The sequence below is a fragment of the Poecilia latipinna genome, unplaced genomic scaffold, assembly GCF_001443285.1.
Source record: "Poecilia latipinna isolate Pla-1442-1.1 unplaced genomic scaffold, P_latipinna-1.0 Scaffold61, whole genome shotgun sequence".
In the NCBI taxonomy this organism is placed as follows: Eukaryota; Metazoa; Chordata; class Actinopteri; order Cyprinodontiformes; family Poeciliidae; genus Poecilia; species Poecilia latipinna.
The window spans coordinates 1,212,976-1,233,438 of record NW_015112677.1 but is presented as its reverse complement, the minus strand read 5'-3'; the positions used below and the strand labels follow the sequence as shown (position 1 = coordinate 1,233,438).

At 41.2% G+C, this 20,463-nt stretch overlaps 1 protein-coding gene across 1 annotated transcript in view; it reads right to left on the bottom strand.

Moving 5' to 3' along the window:
• The window catches only part of LOC106963015 (alpha-(1,6)-fucosyltransferase-like), a 92,999-nt gene that overhangs the window by 34,377 nt on the left and 38,159 nt on the right, over positions 1-20,463 (bottom strand). The window contains exon 2 of the mRNA XM_015057732.1: positions 1,286-1,867. Within this exon, the coding sequence (XP_014913218.1) occupies positions 1,286-1,488 (203 nt within the window). The 5' untranslated portion in view covers positions 1,489-1,867. The remainder of the gene's footprint in view (positions 1-1,285; positions 1,868-20,463) is intronic.

Here is a 20,463-nt window from a genome sequence, read left to right as displayed (position 1 = left end):
GAAAGTGAGGCGACCACATGTGGTGGTTGCAGGACTTTAACAGGTGCATTGTGTCCACTGTTGAGTGTTTTTTTTTTTTTTTTTTCCTCTAAATTTCACCTTGTCAGCTTTAGCACAAACAAAATCCTGGGGGGAATTATGTGGTTTTGGAAAAGCATTTCAAATATTTACAGAGCAGCCAGAGGTAAGATAACGTCCTGCAAACGTCCTCCGCTGGATGATCTGCACAGATGCTGTGAAAGCCTCAACTAACTAGACATTTATAGATATAGTGCTTTTACAGATTTTTACCATAGTTTTTCCAACAATGTTTCTATTCTAATGTTCTACATATTAGGGCTGAAAAAAGGAGCCAATGTGGGAAAAAAAGCTAAATGTAGAAAACAACATAGACCCAATGTTTCTTAACTTTAACAAATTTCAATCCTCAGTCTCTACAGCTGTGCATCAGGTCATTTTTAGCCATTTGTTTCTGCACAGCTCTCTTATGGACCCCACTGTGCCCTTTTAATCAGGTTGAGGCCTGACAGAACGAGTGGAACATCTTGATTTTTCCCCATTTCAGCCACTCAGTTGTAGATTTGTTGCTGTGTTTGTTGTCGATCTATACATTTAAACAGAACTCAATCAGTAGGACAGATGAACTTGCATTTAACTCTTAACTAATTTGGTAAAAAGCACAATGTCTCCATTTTGGTTCACTGATATAACACTTTGCTAACTAATCCATTGCTACCATATTCTTTCAGAGAGAATAGTCTTATCTAAACAAGTTGTAATTTATAAGTCTACTTCTTGGTACTAGCATAAACTTTGAACATTAGACAGACTTATGTTTCCATCTACTGTTCAGTTATTATGCACATAGAGCAGATTTCTCTACCTGTTGTCTAAGCTAGGTTTGTTAGCATGAATGCTGCAAACTACACAAGTAGCTAACCCATTAATTTAATAGCAGTAGCCAATGTAAAACACAGATATCTAAAATAAAATTGTATTTAGTACAGAAAGCATTTATAGTAACTAGTTTGACTACCAACATGGTAGCTAGTTCAGTTGTTCCTTTTTTTCTTGTATTATTTTAAGCATCTCACCACCAAGCAGTGTTGTCTGCAGGTGAGGTAACTCTGCAAGGACAACATCTTAATTCAATTAATTTGTAGATTATATTATAAAGAGGACATGATTAATAAGGGACATATCTAAGAGCAAACAAGAGCAACAATTAGAAACCAAAAAGTGTTTGGTGTCGCAGATAAATCTGTCGATTTGAACATTTTGTTACCTGAGAGATTCTGCCATGCGCCGCAGGTCTTCATTCTGCTGCTTAAGCCGCTCGAGCTTGGCCAAAATCTTGGAGAGTTCCCTGCTGGACCGCTCCGGATGCTCGCTGTCCCTCACCAAGTGGCCACCGATGTAGAAGAGGAGAGTGCCCCAGGCCAGCAGCACCAGGGTAATCCACCGCCAAGAGCCTGCCCAGGGCCTCATGCTTCCACCACGCCCACCGAAAATGTCCTGTGGTGTGCCCGTCCGCCCGTCGATCCACCAGCCGGCCGGCCTGCCTGGATGCGCACGCAAGCTGTGTGCTCCGTCACCAGAAATGCCACAGCGTTAATCTTGGCACTGGCATCTTTGCAAGGATGACAAACGGCAGATAAGTGGGAGATGTGCGCCTCTGTGGCTCAGGATTATCTATGTAAAGGCAAACGGTGCTTCTCCAGTGATCAGCCAGTCTTTCCTGTGTGCTAAAGCATGACGGCCCGATTAGTGGCTTCACCTCTCCCCCGGCTCGGCGCTGACCGGCTTATCCAAGAGTGCTGCGCTGTGTCCGTCCAGTCCCACCGGATTCTTTTATTCAAGTTGCATTCTGCGGAAACAAAGAAAGAAAGAAAAAAAAAAGGAGTTAGCCGGGGTCACGTGTGGTTAACGCTGATATGCAAACAAGCTCATTAATTATTTTTTTGATTTGCAAATATGTCCTGAGGCAAACAGAAGCACTTTTTAGGATTGACGAAAAGCAACAATACAACCGAAGTGGAAAGCCCGAGACAGACGAGCAGAAGACAGAGCAGCCCTGGATGCTGCTGACTGGTCCCGACAGAAACCTGTCTCAGCAGCCCACAGGATTGATCAGCATGACACTGCAATTTGCATTTACACAGTGATGTGCAGTCCCTAAGCTGAGCTGCACTTCTGTAGAGACAGGACACGGATGTTCCACTCTCTGCGTCTAGTCTGTTCGCACATTATGTACACGCTTGTACACATCCACAATGAACTCAGCATGCACACATACACAAGCAAGGACACTAAAAGATTCAGGTTTTTTTTTCTTTTTTTTTTATTCAGTCCAGTCGCCACACATTCACCCCGTCTTCTCCCTCAAGGGTTGAGGCTTTAACCCTCAGTTAAAGCACAACCTTTGCTAAATTATTCAGAAAAAGAATTAGATGCGCTTTTCCTGGACGATCTCCGGTTTTCTGATGTGCAAATTCACACCATAACAACAAATAAAAGAAGGGAATGTATCGCAGGCTCCTCGATGGATATGGGAGTTATGAGTCCTAAAGCATTAAATATAAGATCAACGCCTCTATTTTTCCAGGATTGCGCCACCAATAGCAGCACCATGTGGGAGTAGCTTTTTTTACATTAGTTCTGATTTGTTCTCTTTGTGGACTTTTGTGCATAATTGATTTGGTTGAGGCAGTGAATGTTTCGCCGATTATTCCCTCTGGTTTTGGAGGTTGTGCAGCGGGAAGGATTCTTTTGCTGTTACTTTTTTTTTTTTTTTTTACTTTCAGACAGTTGCTATAATGAGTAACCGTGGCAACAAGGTGCTGTTTTCAAAAGTAGAACCGGCTGATTAGCTTCACGAAAACTCAAATACCTGAGCTGTGACCCAAAATCTTGCAGGCTTTTCGGATGTGGAGCGGGGCCAAAGAGCAGAGAGAAATCTCTTTCATCCGTCATGATGGGCGAGGATCATGACCACAACTCAAACGTCTTTCTGTACATATGGCCAGACAGAGATTTAAAGAGGAGCGGCAAAAGCAAATGAAGTGGATTAGCAGTGCTTTCCAACAACCAATGATGCCATGCAGGACATGTTACTGTGAAATGTCGCCTTTGCTGCGAGGAAAAGCATGTCAGAAGTCAGAAGCTTATTGAGATTTATTTTATCCTTGGGATAAAATTACATTTTTGTTTTACTGAATCTTTACAGATTTCCCTAAGTTTTAGCTTATTGTTAACAAACCACCAATTGGTTAATGCATTAAGAGAAGGAAAACAGTGATAGTTTACAATTTTGGTACATTTAATTAACTGTTTTCTTGTTTGTTTGTTTGTTTTTTGTTTGTTTTTTTTTGTAAATGATCGTTAATTCGAGACTTATCAAATAAAAAATGTCCAATTCTGGTCACTGCCCTATATCTGGAGTAAAAAGTTTTCCCAATAAGCTCTGTGACATATTGAACCTGTCTCAAGGTGATTCAGCGAACTACCAGAGAAGAGAAACAACAACCAGAAAAAAGAAAAAAAAAACCTGGATCACCTCTTTCCTTCATCCCAAAGCAGCAGAGAAGATGGGGATGGATGCGTGCTGAGTTTATGAAGCAGCCTTCGCTGTCAACTCCCAAACAAAGCCCTGTCATGTCACCGAGACCAGACCTGTGACAGGATGAAGACTGGCAGATATGTGCATGCGTGTGCAAGTCATCTACATGTGTGCCATCATAACAGCGAGCTGGAATGATGCCAAACATCCTAGATATTCCATGAGTGGCACTGGTTGGGATGGGCTTGATTGGCATGCTGCAGCCTCTCTTGTGTTTCCGTCTGAGCTGCAGAAACCGAGTAGAAATGTTCCTGCTGGGGTTCTTGCGGCAGCGAGGAAACGAGTCAGCGGTGGCTCGTGTTTACAGCAGTGGTAAAGTTGATATGTAGGACGTAAACGGTGGCATGCTGTAATATTTTAGGGCGTGTTCAGGCAACGGGGGCACAAACTTCCCCAGTAAAGCAGAGAGGTGCAGACTTCTGATTGAACGACGTTGGAATACCGAAATCTGTGAAGAAGTTAGCAACAGTTACGGTTCTGCCTAACCTGGGCTGGCATGCGAGAAGCTCCTTTTTATGCATGCAGCGCAACAAAGTGCTGAGCAGTGTTTTATTATGGAAAATAAGAGGTGCGTGAGGATAGCACTCTGCTAGATAATGCATGATTGGGACTTCACTAAAAGCCAGGCTGGATGAACCCTTGTCTCTGTGTTTGAGGAACCATAAATGGGGTTTGAGCGCGGCAGACTAAAACGGACACATCCGAAGCTTCTCGATGTTTAAATCGGACTTGACAAGATTTTGCGATTACTTTTAACCTACTTGTGAAGCCCGTACTAATAAATGAAAACAGACACTAAATGGTTCAATGGAGAGGATATCGATGTCACAGAATATATTGTGAATAAAGGTATTTACTTTCAAGGCAAGTTGAAAATGCAGTCACTGCAATAGGCGACAAAAAGGATCATTTTTTTCATACGCAACTGTTTTTGCACTAGAGGCAAACAGGACCTAATTATTCAACCACTTGACTGGAGAGCTTATTGTTGCTAGGTAACAAATAACTTCTTCAGTGGCCTCTAATATCAGCTCCTTTTTCTTTCCATGGTTTCATAGTGTTGGCAGATTCAAACTCCTCGATTCTGATTAGTCAGGGAAATGGAGCCATTAATGACAAGGTCGGTGTTCCAATAACTTTGAAACTGAACGATCTGGGACCGCAAGGGGTCCGCTGTATCCCACGAGCCTCTATGTGACGATGACATTGAATGCTGTCAACCTTAAATGGCATAAAAGTCATAAGCAAAGAGACTCAGTCAGCACCAAAAAAATAAATAAAAAATAAAAAAATAGCACTACTTTGTAAAGTTTTGCTATCTTCCAATACAGCTGTTTTTCATCTTGTCTTTTTGCTTCAACTATTAAAGTATTTATGGTTTTACTTCAGCTTTGGTTTCTAAGAGATGACACACGTTTTCTGTTGCTATGGAATTGCGTCTTATTAAAGTTTAAAAATAAGTAAACGAGGGCTTGAATAAAAAAGTTACTTGATCAACATCTTGTGATCCGACAGCCTGCTTGCAGCGAAGCGATTCTTGAATGTTCCTTAAGTGCTGCTCTGCTTATATTCTTATTTCCATTGTGTGTAGTGTTGTAACCAGTCGTAAAAAAAAATAAAGAAATGAGATTAACAGTAAAAAAATAAAATAAAATAAAAAAAAAACGTAATATTTTGTGGCGACTTAAGTTTTGGGAAAACAAGCTATTTGTCTCCTTGAGGCAGAAATCTTGCATTTTTATATTTAGTCATCTCTCGGCTGTTCCATTGATAAATACCCTGTGGAAAGTATCAAACATAGCTTGTGACTTTCACCAAAGTCTGTGAATTTTTAAAAAAAAATTTCATTCCTTAAAAAGTTTTAATTCTTGGAGATATTGAGTTTCTGTACAACTGCAACAAATTGCAAATTACTGTTTTTTTGTTTGTTTTTTTTTCAGTGAGCATTTGCTTGGAGAGGCATTAAGGCTACACAGTAAGCATGGCATTACAGGAACCTGTGTGTACTACCAGAAAAGATTAGCTACTATGATACGTAAATGACTCTACATTACAATGTCACCAGGCGACTCTGAACCCATCCAAGCATTAAACAGATGCTTAGAACAAATCGATATGTGGATGTGCCATAACTTTCTCCAACTACCAATAAGCTTGATTGATTGATATTTTATCCTTCAAAACCGTTAAACTGAGTATTTACTGACACCAGGTGGCAAAGTATTAATATATTACCGCTAGGACGGTAATTTATTTGGCAATCCTTGTTGTTTAAGGCCGAATAAAACTTCCTAGTATTTAGAGCAGGCAATGTGGTCAGGTCATGAAGGAACTACTACTGCACAACAGCAGACCTCAAGCAATTTCTTATAAAATCCTTTTAGTAGTGACAGAAGTAATGATTTTTCCCCCAGTAGCTGGATAAACCGCTCATTACCCGAGTCCTCTGTTTGCCGCGAACCCAAAGGAGAAAGGCATAAACACTTTTTAATTATTTGTTCACTGTCACAATTCATATAGTTATCGCAACATTCATCAGTGTTATCGAGTGTCGCTTGTTTCTAAAATAGCGCGCGGCTCTAATTCCTGCCCAACAGTAAAATGGAAATCACAACAGACATTCCTGACACAGCATATCTGGTCAGTCTATATTGCCAATTCCGGTCAAAAACTGTACGAGCAGATTGAACGATGTAATCACTTTGCTCGAGTTTACAAAGACGGCAGGCAGAATATGACCATGACCACGTTCAATAAGACTCCGGTAAATAAACATACTCTGCTCAGAATGTGTGCAAACCTGCAGGTTTGCGTGTTGATTCAGTGACTAAAATGAAAGCCGTTCGCACCAACTGAACATTGGGACAATTATCAAATCCAGTCGGTGGCTTCAGAAAACGAGCAGAAAGGCTTCTATAGTTCCTTTTCATCGTGCCTTTCAGCTCGGCTTTGGCTTTGATGTAGTGGCACAGGAGAGGGGAAAACGCATTATAAAGTTTCAGATAGCCTGGTTTTTATAATTAAAAGAATGAAGCAACGTCTATTGAGTCCTCTGTCCGCAGAAAGTAACCCGATTAAAGAGAAAATGTTGCTCTGCCATGATACTCCGCCACAATTTGTTCCGCTGATGAAAATCTGCCAGAGTAATATTCCACTGAAGATTTGAGCAATTTCAGAACCCTCTCACATCTGCCCTTCAGTCAAACGAACAGAAGGGTATACATTATTAATGGAAATGATAATAATGCCATTTAAATAAATAAGAGTTTCCCCACTGTGGGACAATTATGCAAGTTGGACGGTGCGACAGACTTGCTGACCGAGGGATTTTCAAAAAGTTTTCTCCTTTATTCCCTTAAATCCTGCAGCCTCAAAGTAAAGCGGAGACATGAACGCCAGCTCTTAGCGGTAATGGGCAGGATGAGCTACGCGTCCCATTAAACATACAGCCTTGCTGCTTTATAAATGGATATGATAAGTGGGCCTGCCCCACTCATAAACACAACCGCACCTGCTACACCCGATCTTACCAAAGCTCTCTCTTCACCTTGAATTTTCGATAACATTATGTTCCCGTTATGGTCCGAGCTGCTGCGGTGTGAGTGACCCCGTAGGGCGGACTCTTGGTGCCGTCACAAAACGTAGCTGAGCAGGAGCAACTTGAAGAGGCCTGGGGGTCAGTGGGACTGACCTGCTTTTGGGTCTGTTGGTGATTTTTTGTGTGTGTGTGTGTAGACTGAGGGCATAGTAGCGGTCATTTATCTGCAACGCCCGGTCTCCAGACAATAAGAACGGCGATGAGGTTCACTACTGAATTATGCATGCAGCCCAGCTTACGGCGGCTTCTTTTACACCAACACAGCAACTCAGCTCCGAGGACAATGTGGAGTTTGTCCCCCATATTGGACGTTTTGTAAAGAAGCGTCTTAAACGATATAGGAACGCCTCTTAAAACATTCTGAATCGCATATACACAGCATGTACTCACTTCTCATATCTGCTTGTTCAGAGGATTATATATAAACTGTGTGTGCGTTGCTACTGGCAACCCCAAGGGGTTACGTAGCATGATGCAATGCATGTCATGGCATATAACATGGTGGAGGAGAGGTATGATGTGCTTGGAAAAACAGGTGCGAGATCTGGAAATGAAGGTGGAACAGTCTTGGGGAAGAAAGACCAAAGAGCCTTTTCACACAAACTTACACATATAAGCGACACTTAAATATTCATATGAAATATAAAACCCAATGTGAGCCCCGGATGAGGAGCAGATGGGTTTTTGCTGATAACGTCAAAGTATTCCAAACAATCTAGATTTTTCCAGCACAGCACATCATCGGTTTGAGACGTTTGATGGTCCTTATCAGTTTTATGAGGTACAATGTGGGGGAATTTCTGTTTGGACTACAGAGACAAAACATTAACAACAAAAATGCCAACTCTGGCGGCAGTTTTTATCTATAATATATCCTGTAATGGTCTTTGCTGAGCAGGCGTTTCCTTTTTTTTTTTTTTTTTTGGACAAACAGACATCTCTGTTGCCATTAAGCTACAATGATTACTTATAGCCTCATAACTGGCAGCAAAATCTCAAAATCTCCACAGTCCCTCCTGGCATAAATCTTCAGTTCAGCAACCTTCTGTTCTTGGAGTATTTATTCTAAAGGCCAATTTAAGTAGTTTTAGACACACAATAGGGACAACTTTTCAACTGCGACGGTTTGAGCTATGTTATATAAAATACTAAAGTCAAAAAGGGATCTTATTTAAAAGATGAAGGGAAAAAGAGACGCCATGTTAATGCAGGACAGTACTGAGCCCTGCCTTCCTCATTTAATATATTAATGTATATTCAATATATTTTAGCAAAGTATGCCATGTTATGTTTGTCTACTGGTTCCACCAATGGTAAGGCTCCACTTGGACTAAGCTGTGGTGTTTAGTCGTTGTTCTACAGTGGCAGGTGTGGTGCTGAAAGCTGAGAGGTCATGGCTGAACTTAAATCATATGAATCAAACATTTCCTGAATTAAAAACTCCAATCCTCTCACATAACGTTCATTTCATGACAATTTTTTAGTTGCTTCTATTAGCTGTTTGAATATGTGTGCATTTTGCTCATTTATTCACTGTTGATTGAATAACTTTTTAGTTTATTGTCTCTTGTTCCTACTAAGAGACGAGATGAACCTCTGAGTTGATTGTGAATGTTTTATAGCCTAAAACATACAGATACTGCAAATATGAAAATAAACATTTCCACCTACATTATGCTTTTTAGCAGAATATGAATCCGATATATTTATAAACATTATTATAAATGTAACAAAGCCTATAATTCTTAACAAATCAATGTTTTTTTTTTCCCCACATTTTTGCCTCCATCAGAGAATAAAAATGTTATCCGAGTGCAACTTTTTAGTAAATACGAATGCAAGAAACTGTGTGACTCACTCCGCAGCAGAACGTTGCCCCTCCCAGCGCTGCTTTTCAATACTGGTTCTGTACCAAAATGCAGAGGCACCCATTGCTTTGTGGGGTGCCCCCGGAGTTTTACATGCAAGTGTGTGCCACACAGAGAGAGAAAGTGTGTGTGTGTGTGTGTGCGTGTGTGTGTGTGGGAGTGGGAGAAGTAAAAAGGCTGGCTACAGCTGACTGCATCCGCAGACATTCAGGCATCCACCCTCACACATCGGAGAGCGGTAAATATTTCATGAGCTGCTGTTTACTTCACAACATTTCTAAGCCGAATGTGCAGTAGTCCATTAACTTAAGCTAAAAGGCGGAGAGAAAGCCGGGCACGAGGACAAGCATGGGGGGAAATGGGAGGAAATAGATTGATGGAAAGCCGGGGGACTAAAGGGCACGGCGGCCAAATAAATGCAATGAATTTTAATATACACATATGGAAGGAGAGACCCACAGCAAACGTATTATAAACAGCGGTCATGTCCTCAGTGGGAGTTTATTATGCAGCCATTTTATAATTGCGCACAAATTACAGTACACATAGCTTACATTTACAGACTGATTAAAATATTGCATTATTTTATTTCTTTCCATGTCACAATTTAGGATGTGATGAATTAGTCATTTGTTGTGTAGTAGATGGTTTGCTGGGAAATCTGGAGTGCAACAGTAACCCAATGATTCAAACCTCAAAATAAACATGTTATTCTACACGTTTTTCCAGTTTTATTTAATTTAATAAAAACAACAATTGCCCATTTTCAGTCTTCGTCCCTCAGCTGTGTACAATCAATTTTATAAATCAATATAGGTTTTAAATAGGAGCTTAATCTGGTAAGGTTTCAGATAAAGCTCCTGATTATTTTTTTTAACTTATTTTAAAACTCTTAAACTCAGGATTTAACATTTTGTTTGAGTACTGCCTGGGATTTTTTTATCAACCTAAATCCTGGCACGCTAATTTGAGTGTCCAATTTTTAAAAGCCACAGTCTACATGTGTGTGGAAGTTTGCAAAACTCATCATAAGCCTTCCACTTTATTTTGTTGATCAAAGAAATCAAGGTATTCTCTAACAGTTTTCTGCAGACGCTTTGTCGCCATATAATAACTGAAACTGCACTGAAGTATTTTAGAACCCCAAATATCAACAAGTCATATGAAAATGGAGGGGAAACATGATGGAGTAAAAGCATCAGCTGAAGAATAACAGTTCTAGTCAGGTATTCCTTTTCATTATTGGTTTCGACTTGCTTATTCTTAAATTGGAAGAGAAGGAACAATTAATGACTGATCAGGGCATCCATAGTTTTTTTTATGCAGTGGCAAAAAAAGACTCTACCACGTTAAGCATGTAGGCCAATGTTCAATGACATGGACCCAAGAGCTCCACTGCTTGGCCAGCCAGCAATTTCTTCAAACGGCCCCAAATGATTTAGTGACCCACTTAAACAACTGACCCAAAATGTTTCTGCAGAAAAAAGAAAAAAAGCAACAAATGGGCTACAAATGGGAGACGGATCATTTTACGTTCCAGTGGAAAAACGGGGGTTAAACGATTTGAACAAACAAAATACTAACTCAACTGCGCTAATGTGATATTTATCCGCATTTTGGAAAAAAAATAATCTTTTATTTATCTATATTACTTACTAGTATACATGAGTAATTGCAAGCTAATTATATATCTAGAGTAAAGATTGAGAAAGCTTGAGAAAAAAAAAAAACAATCGTCAAAATAAAAGGTAACATCTGACAAGTTTCGTGTGAACCATATTGGCTGATAAACCAGAGTAATGTAAGCCTGGGAGATCATTTAAATGTTACCATTTAACTTCTAATCAAATAAGGACGAGCAAAAGTCAATTATTTCCCCTCTCTTTTCAAGAGGTATCCACAGAGACGGTCTTTCATTTTCATGAACGAACTGTGTGTGCTTTCGCTTTCACTAAAGCACTTAAGCTGCTCCACTTCATTGCAACTTTGGGATTAAGTCTCCTCAAAGTGGCTAAAGGTCTCGGAGAAGTTCTACCGGTGCCATCGCTTGGCCCGCTCCAGCTTGGCGCTCAGAGTCCCAGCCAAGCGCCCGGCCTCTTCTTCAAGGTTATCTCTGTGGAAAATTCGCTGACAGCAGGATACACATGGACTCGCGTCCCCAGGGTGACACTAAGATTGGTACTCATGCGTACACGCACCCACACACACCTCACTGGCCAAGTGGTGGGGGTGTGATGTGGCTCATTTGTGCCAACAGTGTATGCAAACAGGTTTTAATTGCCACAGAGGGACATAATTAGCAATGAAAAGCACCTATCACTCCTCTTCTTTATTACTTTTTATGTCCACATAAAACCGTGACGTTGGGGGGGGGGGGTCACACCTGCCAACCCAATCTGTCTCCCGACGAGAGAAGGTGGATCTCAGGGCCGAGCCACGGTCAAGGGCGGCGTTGTAAATCCTCCGTGTCAGGGAAGGTGATGAACGGGCTCTGCAACGGAGCGTGCGTTTGCGTTTGAGAGAGACAAACTTACAGAGCAGGAGTCAAAGACGTCCAAGCGGCTGCATGCATCAGGCCTCCGGCGAGAGCCGAGGACCTTGGGTGTCGGGGTGTTTATGTGGTAATGGGCGGCTTGCGGAGAAATTCCAAATCGATCATTTGCTCTACGCTCGGCGCTGTAAAGAAATCCTGTGTGTGAGCCCGACCGCAGGCTGCGAAGAACCTTGACCATCGTGACGCGAGAGCGAAAAGAATAAACTCAGGGTCAGAGTTACCCCTCCACCTCGAGCTGTGTCGCTGCTGGGACTCGCACGCATTTACTGTCTGTTCCAGTTTCTGTTCCACATAATGAGTCCCAAAGATGACTGACCTTTCGCAGCCCGGGGTGCCGGGGACCGGCTAAAGAGAGGGGAGGGTGAACGGGTTTTCAGTGACCCCATGCAGAGGGTGCCAGTCTTCATTTGGTCATTCTAAACAGGCTTCCCTAGACATTTTTCATAAGAGTCCAGACCAGAAATTTTCTAGAGTTCTCACAGTTGTTTTTAGATGCACATTAAATTGCATGGCAAAAATATTTTCTGGAAATAAATGTTACACTCACCAAGCTTTAAATACAGAACCAGCAAGCAGAGTGGAAGGAATACGACGCTTGCAGAAACAGACGGAAATAATGTATGGATGGAAAAGAGGGATGAATGTGGAGACAGATGATCAAATACATCCGAGTCAATAAAATAGGAAGTAAAATAAACGTTTTGTAAACAAAATTAAATCCGAGCTGGAAAACATGAACTGAATGCACTTCATTTGCAGTAGAAAAGAAACAGAAAAAAGAAAGGAATACCAAAGTAATATGCACGGATGTGTAATGCAGCTCAGTGGATCCTCTCAACATTCACATTGAGAATATTACAATCAGAATAAAGCTGCAAAAGTGGTGAGACCAAATACTGATGATTTTCATTTCTATAATTTGTCTGCAGTGAACGCAAAACAACAGTAAAAGCTAAACAGTCCAAAAATACTCATAATTACTAGTTCCTCAGTTTACAGTTACGTTTGTAGCTTCTAAACGACGCAGACATGCGTTACTTTCCCCTCGCTGTGCACTGCAGCAGCAAACCCTCCTTTGCGGTATTTTTTATTTATTTTTTATTTCTGTCTCTTTACGACCCTCGCTGAAGGTTTTAGTTGGCCCTGATGGATTTAAAATGGCAGAATGGAAGAAAGATAGATGCTGTCAGTTTGAGGTGTGCCAAAGTTGACACAAGGCTCGCATAATGCAAGGTGGTTTCATGGTAATGTCATCAATTCCGAGAAGAAAGGACAAGACTACAAATGAGGCGCTTCTGGCTTAGACGCAGTCACGTCTTTGGGAGGAAAATAACGCAGAGATGTTACACAGCCTCCAGACGATTTCACAGGCAGGGCAGAGTCACATCTATGTAAAACCAAGGCAGGGACGTTCACCCTTTACAAAATACAACATTTAAAGCTCAGGATCAGTATTTGTAGCATCTTTACATACAAATTTCAATATATATATATAGCATAAATTATATATTATTAAATGTGTGATAATATATCCATAAGACCAACATTGTTTTCACCATCGGTACATTCCTACTTTTACCATGAAAATCAAAAAGATTGAATGAAACTGATATTTTCTTACTAGATAAAAACTGTCACATTTATATTCAGCTCCCATGAGTCAACATCAACTTATGCAACATTTGCTGCTGCTAGTCTCCAGGGGTTGGCCTCTACCAACTTTGGACACCTCAAGGCTGAAATATTCTGCCAAATTTTATGAAGAAAACTTTTCAACTTCAGGCATCTCTGACTTTTAAGACGATGCTCTCCTCGCTCAGGCGGCTACATTAAGTGTAGTTTTGTTAGGTCTGTTTTTGTGCTGTACTATTTTCATGCACAGAGTTTGAACTGAAAAGTGCTCTTTGAGATGTTTTGTATATTAAACCTCCTCTTCATGATTCTCTTTGTTCACAAATGTTCTCTGAAGTCAGATCTTTATTGGGATTAGGTGACTTCTGAATTATTTTGGTTTTGCTTGATTTAATTTCGGGGTATCGGAGTAATCCAATAAAAAACACAATAAAGTTTGTGGTAGCACTGTGACAAGATGTGAAAACGTTCTGAGATGTGTGAATAGTTTAGTAAGTAAAAGATAAGAAAAAAAATAGGGAAACTATAGGAGAAACACTGCAGTGAGAACGAACGGAGAATAAATGTGTCGGGGGTTGAAACAGGCGGTTAGGGAACACCAGCCACAGAGGGAGACGGGGAGGAAAAATTGCTGTGATCTCCTCTTGCAATCTCCCAATAAAAGCGAGGATTGACGAGAACAGGGGGGCCCCGGCAGTCTCGTGTGCAATAAGTTACATTTCCAGCACAATAAGCAGCACGCCCCACTGCTGAGCATTTCATACCCCTCGCATCTTCGGCGGCCGAATTTACAGCCGGCGGTTAACTCCCATTATGTCCTGGCTCAGGGCAAACGTAACACCGCCCTGCAACAATTCAAAGCTCCCTCTCTGAGGCTTGAGTCATAAAGCAACGACGACCGGGGCTGGGAAAAGAAAAGATGAAGAGGAGAGAGCTTTGGCAGGCGAGACGCGAGCAGCTGTGGAAGAGGAAGACTAAAAACAGGGAAGAGGGCAAAGGACACAGCTCAAGCGTGTAGAGGCAGACAAAAGGAGAGAAATAGCTCTAGAGACATACAGAGGTGGAAAATAATAAAGAGGGAAGGAAGGAAGAGAGGAGACGAGACGTGTGGCAATGAAAAGAAACACGAGATGCAATGGAGATTCATCACTGCGCTACATAAACTCCCATCATTTCCCCCTTAATGGATGGCTAATATGCTGACCTTAAGTCTAATCAGCGAAGAACTCCTGTGCTCTGTTCAGCCTTAAAGCTTTCACCTTGACGGGAAAAACAAAAATTAGCTGGCACCTGTCCCAGGCAGCTGATTGCAAGGTAACCTTCCTGGCACCGTGCATAAACAAAATCCTTCTGCAACGAGAAAAACAAAGCAGTTTCATGCATTTTGAAATGTTACCGGATTAAAAGAGCGTTTGACCGAAAAAGACAAGATTGTTGAAGTTTAAACTATTTTAGGATGCGGAGTCGAGCAGAAGTCGGGACGTCACCGGCGAGCAAAGCGTCGCTGGGGCTCTGTGTTTTCTGTCAGCTTCATCCTTTCTTTCCCGTTTCTTAAGATATCCAAAGTGAGATGGAACAAAAATAAAGCATCGGCTCAACCTTCAGCCACTGGTCGGTCTGCATTGTGCTTCTGACATGCTGCCAACCTCCATAAATAACAAGCAGACTGTGAAATTAATAATTGACAAGTGTAGATGAGACATTTTGTTGCCTTGCCCTTATATGAACACCTCTGCGGGTGTTCTTCCCTCTTCCACTTTATTTTGCTCCCTTGCTTCCTCTTAACTTCATTTCCTCTTCTTCATCCTCGCTGAATTTGGTTAGCGCTTGGCATTTAAACCCCAACCCAGTGGGACCTGAAGGGAGCAGCGTTGGGTAAGCCTGTAATGAATTTTCTAATTTAATCAGTTTGGGTCTGGGTCACTTGAAAATATTTAAACAGTCTTACTTTAATTTAACAATGAGAAATTATGAAATTCATGAGCACTTGGATGTACACGGTCTTGTACTCCTTGAACTCTTTCACATTTTGTCACATTGTAGCCGTGAATTTTATCAGGACTCCGTGTAATAGACCAAAACAAAGGCAGTGCATATTTTTGAAGTGAAAGGAAACAGATGATCTTGAACATTTTTTATGGACAAAAAATAATCTGAAAAGTGGCATTCGTATTCAGAAAGGGTGACCAAACGACTTCTTTTGCCCGGACATGTCCACTTTTGCTTTAATGGACTGGCGCGCCGCACAAAATGCAAAAAAAAAAAAAAAGAAAAACTTTCCTTTTTTTTTGATATCTACTGTACGAAATACAGCGGGCTGCGCTCCAGCTCCGCAGCTGATGTTTACAAAGAGGAAATATAGCTTTACGTACAAGACGGAAAATACGGTTCCTTCATATCATTCCAGTTGAAACAAAGGGGCCAACGCAGTGAGCCACAGCAGCAGATAGCTGATGTGTCTCTGTTCTCATCCCGTAGATCACATGGGCACAAAAACTATAAAAAAAGGTTGTGCAAAAAGAGGCTCAATCTATTAAATTGACTGAGGATGAAAGCAAGAACTAAAGAACGGAGTGCCTTTCTATTTTTAATATTATATTAAATGTAATGTCAGATTTTTGTGTAATTTTGACTTGTGCTTAATGACGTTTTCAACATTTTCACGGTTACTTTGTTGTATTCACTCGGAATATAAACTCCTACGCCTAATACTGCATCTCAACTGTAACTGATTTTATGACTGTTCACCGATAACTGAGATACATTGGGCCTAACACAGATCTTTCTTCATTACATTGTCCCACCAGTCTCTGGGTTCTTTGTCGTCTCAATCACTAAAATCAACATCAGGTGTGGGCGTCTGTCATGGTGAGTGAAAGTCTATTCAGACGGTCAAATAGAGTAAGTGCACGGCACCTACGTAGGTGTTGCTTTGGAACGGTGCTTTTGATTGCAACATTCCAGACACTTGTGTTTCATATATTTTGAGAAATTGGCTTCTTTTCCTCCATGTGTTGCATGTTCTAAAAAAAAAAAGGCCAAAAGTTCAATTTGTTTTTGAGAGAACATTCCTCCACGTGAGCTGTGAATCTCTGCAGCTCCTCCAGAGGTACCATCAACCTCTGGTGGTTTTCTCTGATGAAGGTTATGTCGTTAGTTCTTTACCAAACCTCTGAAGCTTCCGTAAAGCTTGGTGGTTTTTACATACGAACATGTGAAAAAAGAGAGAGAATCACAAAGAACTGCAGTAACATCTGGTGGACGGGACCGAAAAGGAGGTCGATTCTTGATCATTTCAGAACATTTCCGAGGTATACAGTTCTTCGCTGCAGAAGCAAATGTTCACCGGTACTGTTTATTCATTTTCTTTCATCTTTGCTAAAGAGTTCCGCCTTTTTTATGCTCTCGCTGCATCAGTCTGAATGCATCATAAGCCGTATTGACAGACCGCCACGTCCCCGTCAGGTTGCGTTTTCTGCTTCAGGTCCGTACTCGTGCGTATGCATGACTTCACCTCCGTCTCTTCCACTCCGCCTCTACGTCTGGAATTGTTGTGGGTCTGCTCGGCCCATCAGCTTCCACTTGGATGATTCTTTCCACTCGATGTGACCTGTTTGTAAGTTGTTAGTAGTTAATGCATATATTATGTAACCGATTCCTTGTGCCGATCCTCTTTTCTTTTCTTTTTTTGTTGTGAATGTAGGGATGATTTGCTTTGACTGGTTCAAGAAGAGTTTATTCTGGTGTTGTACCAAAACAATCCTGTCATCAAACTAAAGCATTTCTGCTTGACTGGAGACACTAATCAGATTCACTATGTTCAGCCTTGACTTTCATGAACTGCTTATATCATTGGCTGTTAGTGTAATGAAACTGACAATTACAGGCCGTGGCAGACATTCCCTCCGCGGCTTTTCAAAACCAGCTCCTGCTTCTTTTTTTTTTTTTTCCCGGCGTATTCACTCGTGCTTGGCCCCAAATAGCTCAACTCAGCCGGACACGAACGAAAGGAAGAGTCAATAAGGGGAAGAAAATCCTTGAAGAAGATGAAGCTGTTTACTAGTGGATAAAAGGAAGCGATTCCCCATTGTCTGCACCGGCCCCCCGAGAAACCTGCCACCGTCCTTCTACGTTCCATCACGGATCTGTCGCTAAAAATCAAAGCTTGCAAACCGCAGACGAGAAAACCGGAGGTTTGGCGAGTGCGGCCGACGCAGTCACGCTTACAAACTAAATTCCTTGCGTTCGGACAAGAACAAAAATACATTTACGCGTTAGTGCAAACAGACGGATGTTTCTGGTCCTGCCCTCCATCCGGAGCAGGCACCACAGAGGCCTTATTAGCACACAGGAAAGCCAGAGCAGAAGTTTACACAACGTGACTTGGTAAAAGCTGAAAGTGAGGAGAGAAAGACCAAACATTTCTCCCAGTGCTGGCGGAACACAGCAATCCAGCTGGGAGCAGCTGCATCCTTGCTTCGACACGCTGGCGCCCTTACAGTTGGGAGGATCAGTCGAGGGACATCCTGCAGGGGACAGATGGACTCCTTCACGATGCTTTGGGATGTTAACGGTCAACTCGTTTTGCATCAGACGCCGTGCTGTTTTCACATAGACCTTATAAAAAGATATATAAACTTTTTTTTTTTTTTATCCTTATATTCTGATATTAAACTTGTTTTTGCTCAGTTAGAGTCACTGAATTTATTCTTTGGGTTTAACTTTACAGATAATTTCATTGCCACTTTATAGTTTGAATTGTATTCTCAGGCTTGTATGGCTTCCCCCTCTTTTTTTTAACTCTAAAAACAATCAGAAACGGTTCGGGCAATTTAATCAACTTGTGAGTAATATCTCAACAAAATTTTAATGCAACAAAATCTCTTGAGACTACATGATTTCTACTTTGACGTTTTACTTAAAATATATCCAGATAAATCTATGGAAATTGTCAAACAGATTTTTATTTGAAAAAAAAAAAGTGTGTCAAATAAGAACATCCTTGAAGCACTTTTATACGCGTTATCCAAAATTCAGCTAGTTTTAAAGTTTCTTTGAGCTGTTGCCTCAAAGTGGTGCCTCGATTTAACCTAAACACTTTAAAATCTTTTAAGCCAAGACATCGTCATCATCATTCCCAAACTGGTAAAGGCACAAGACTCTTAATGTATACAAACTTCTAAGTTTAAAGAAAGCAAAATAAAAGTTCTCTAAAAAGTTATTTTAGCAAATAGAAAAAAAAATCTCTTCATCCTAAGTGGCTGAAACAGAAAAAAAAATCATCTTATTTGATGTCAGACAAAAGAAAAGGATGATGTATGTTTTTTGTTTTTTTTATATGGCGTACGTAAGAATCTGGTTCGAACTTTTACATGTGCATCATGTCCAGTGTGAACTGTCCATCAATCATGCTCCAGGTTTGTCGGTAACACGCTGATTGTGTTTCCTCTCCCTCCGACTTCCTTGCAGCTACTATTCTCTGACTGTGCAAGCAGCCGCTGTGCACAGCTGTCATGTGTTGGATGAAAGTGGAGTGACTGACACTCATTGTTCAAGATTGAATATGCATTTCTCCCTCCAGGACTGACGCATGCCAAATGAAGGACATTTTCTCAGATTGATGACATCTATTTATAACAAGAGCTATCCCATTTCGCTCTTGTGGAGATCCAGTCACCATTTCTTTTTTCTGTTTTAGAGCCTGCTGTATCGACTTCCGATGGCGCCACGGGAAGAATTTGACGCAGAAGAAGCTGAACGAATCAAGAAAGACGAAATCAAAATGACCACAACCCTTTCTGCACAAATTATGCAAAACTATAAGTACAGGCTTATATGTGGAGGTCAATCTTGAGACACCAAGGTTACGTCCCGATTTGATCAATATTGGTCAGGCAATTGTATCTCAGCGCTGCAGTCAGCACGGGTCTGGAGAAGGCCGAGCCAAGCTAATCTCGTTTTCTGCATAAGAGATTGGTCTTTACGAAAAGCCCTGACACATTTTGAGAGAGAGGGACAGAATGGGTGATGGCCGTAGCCGATGAGTGGACGCCTGAGCCAAAAGCGTGCTTCACCATGAGGAATTAAGGAGTTCGCTATCTTCAGACCCACTAAATAAGTCTGCACCATCTGTGCTCCTGTCTACCAAGCGCTGGGCCCTGGCTCGGGACAACCGCCCCGCCGCAGCTCATCAATGCCAGCCGAGCCGAGGAACAAAATCCTTCCTCAAAAGCTGATCCTCCCCTAAAGCGGCATCAGCAGCTTCTTGTTCGGCTCAACAAACCAAAGCAGTGACTTCCGACTGCATTTGGTCCCATCTTCCTCAAATGAAGCACAATTTATGTTGAATACACTTAGTGCATTTAATTTTTTTAAAAACATAGGAAGTACTTCCATTGGTCCCCATGCATTATTTTGGTACACAGTATTTCGGCATAGGCTATGTAGCAAAACTCAACAGCTTTAAACAATTGTGGTTTGAATTTTATTATCGTACTGCTTCTATGTTTAAAATTGTTTCATTGAGATGCCATAGACCTAGGAATGAGTGTGTGTGTGTGTGTGTGTGTTGCCCTGTGATGGACTGGACAAATGTTAGAAGCAAATGATAAAACATTATTTAGACTGTAATAACCAATGTGTTGTACTATATTTTAACAGAAACGGAGCTAATTGTTTCCACTTGGTTTTAAATAAAAGCAATTAAATTCTGTTCTCCATTTTTTTCTTAAAGTACTGAAGCCATTGAATGACTGATCTGGCCAGCTGTGACATAAATAAAAGTGATGCACAAAAAAAACAAAATCTCCTGGTCAAGAGAATCAGCCCTTAGACTGTATTATCTACGCCTGGTTGAGATGTGTCTGCACTTCATTAAGGCTGAAGGAGAGCGAGAGAGAGCAAGACACACAGCATGTTTTGTTCTGTTCCATCTGTTGGCACGTTTAAAATCCAGAAATTTCTGGATTTTTGAAAATCTCCAATTTGTGCTTCTTGGGGATTTTTATGTAATAAATGCACACAGAACTGAAGTGGACGCTAGTGTATCATACAATACTTTACCAACTATTGGCTATTCACTGCAAGTGCAAAAGAATACTTGTTAAAATTCAATAAGAGGAACTTCTCTCACACACATCTCTGTGGTTCTATTAGAAGTATCATATTACAAGAACCAACTTCCTTTTTTTTT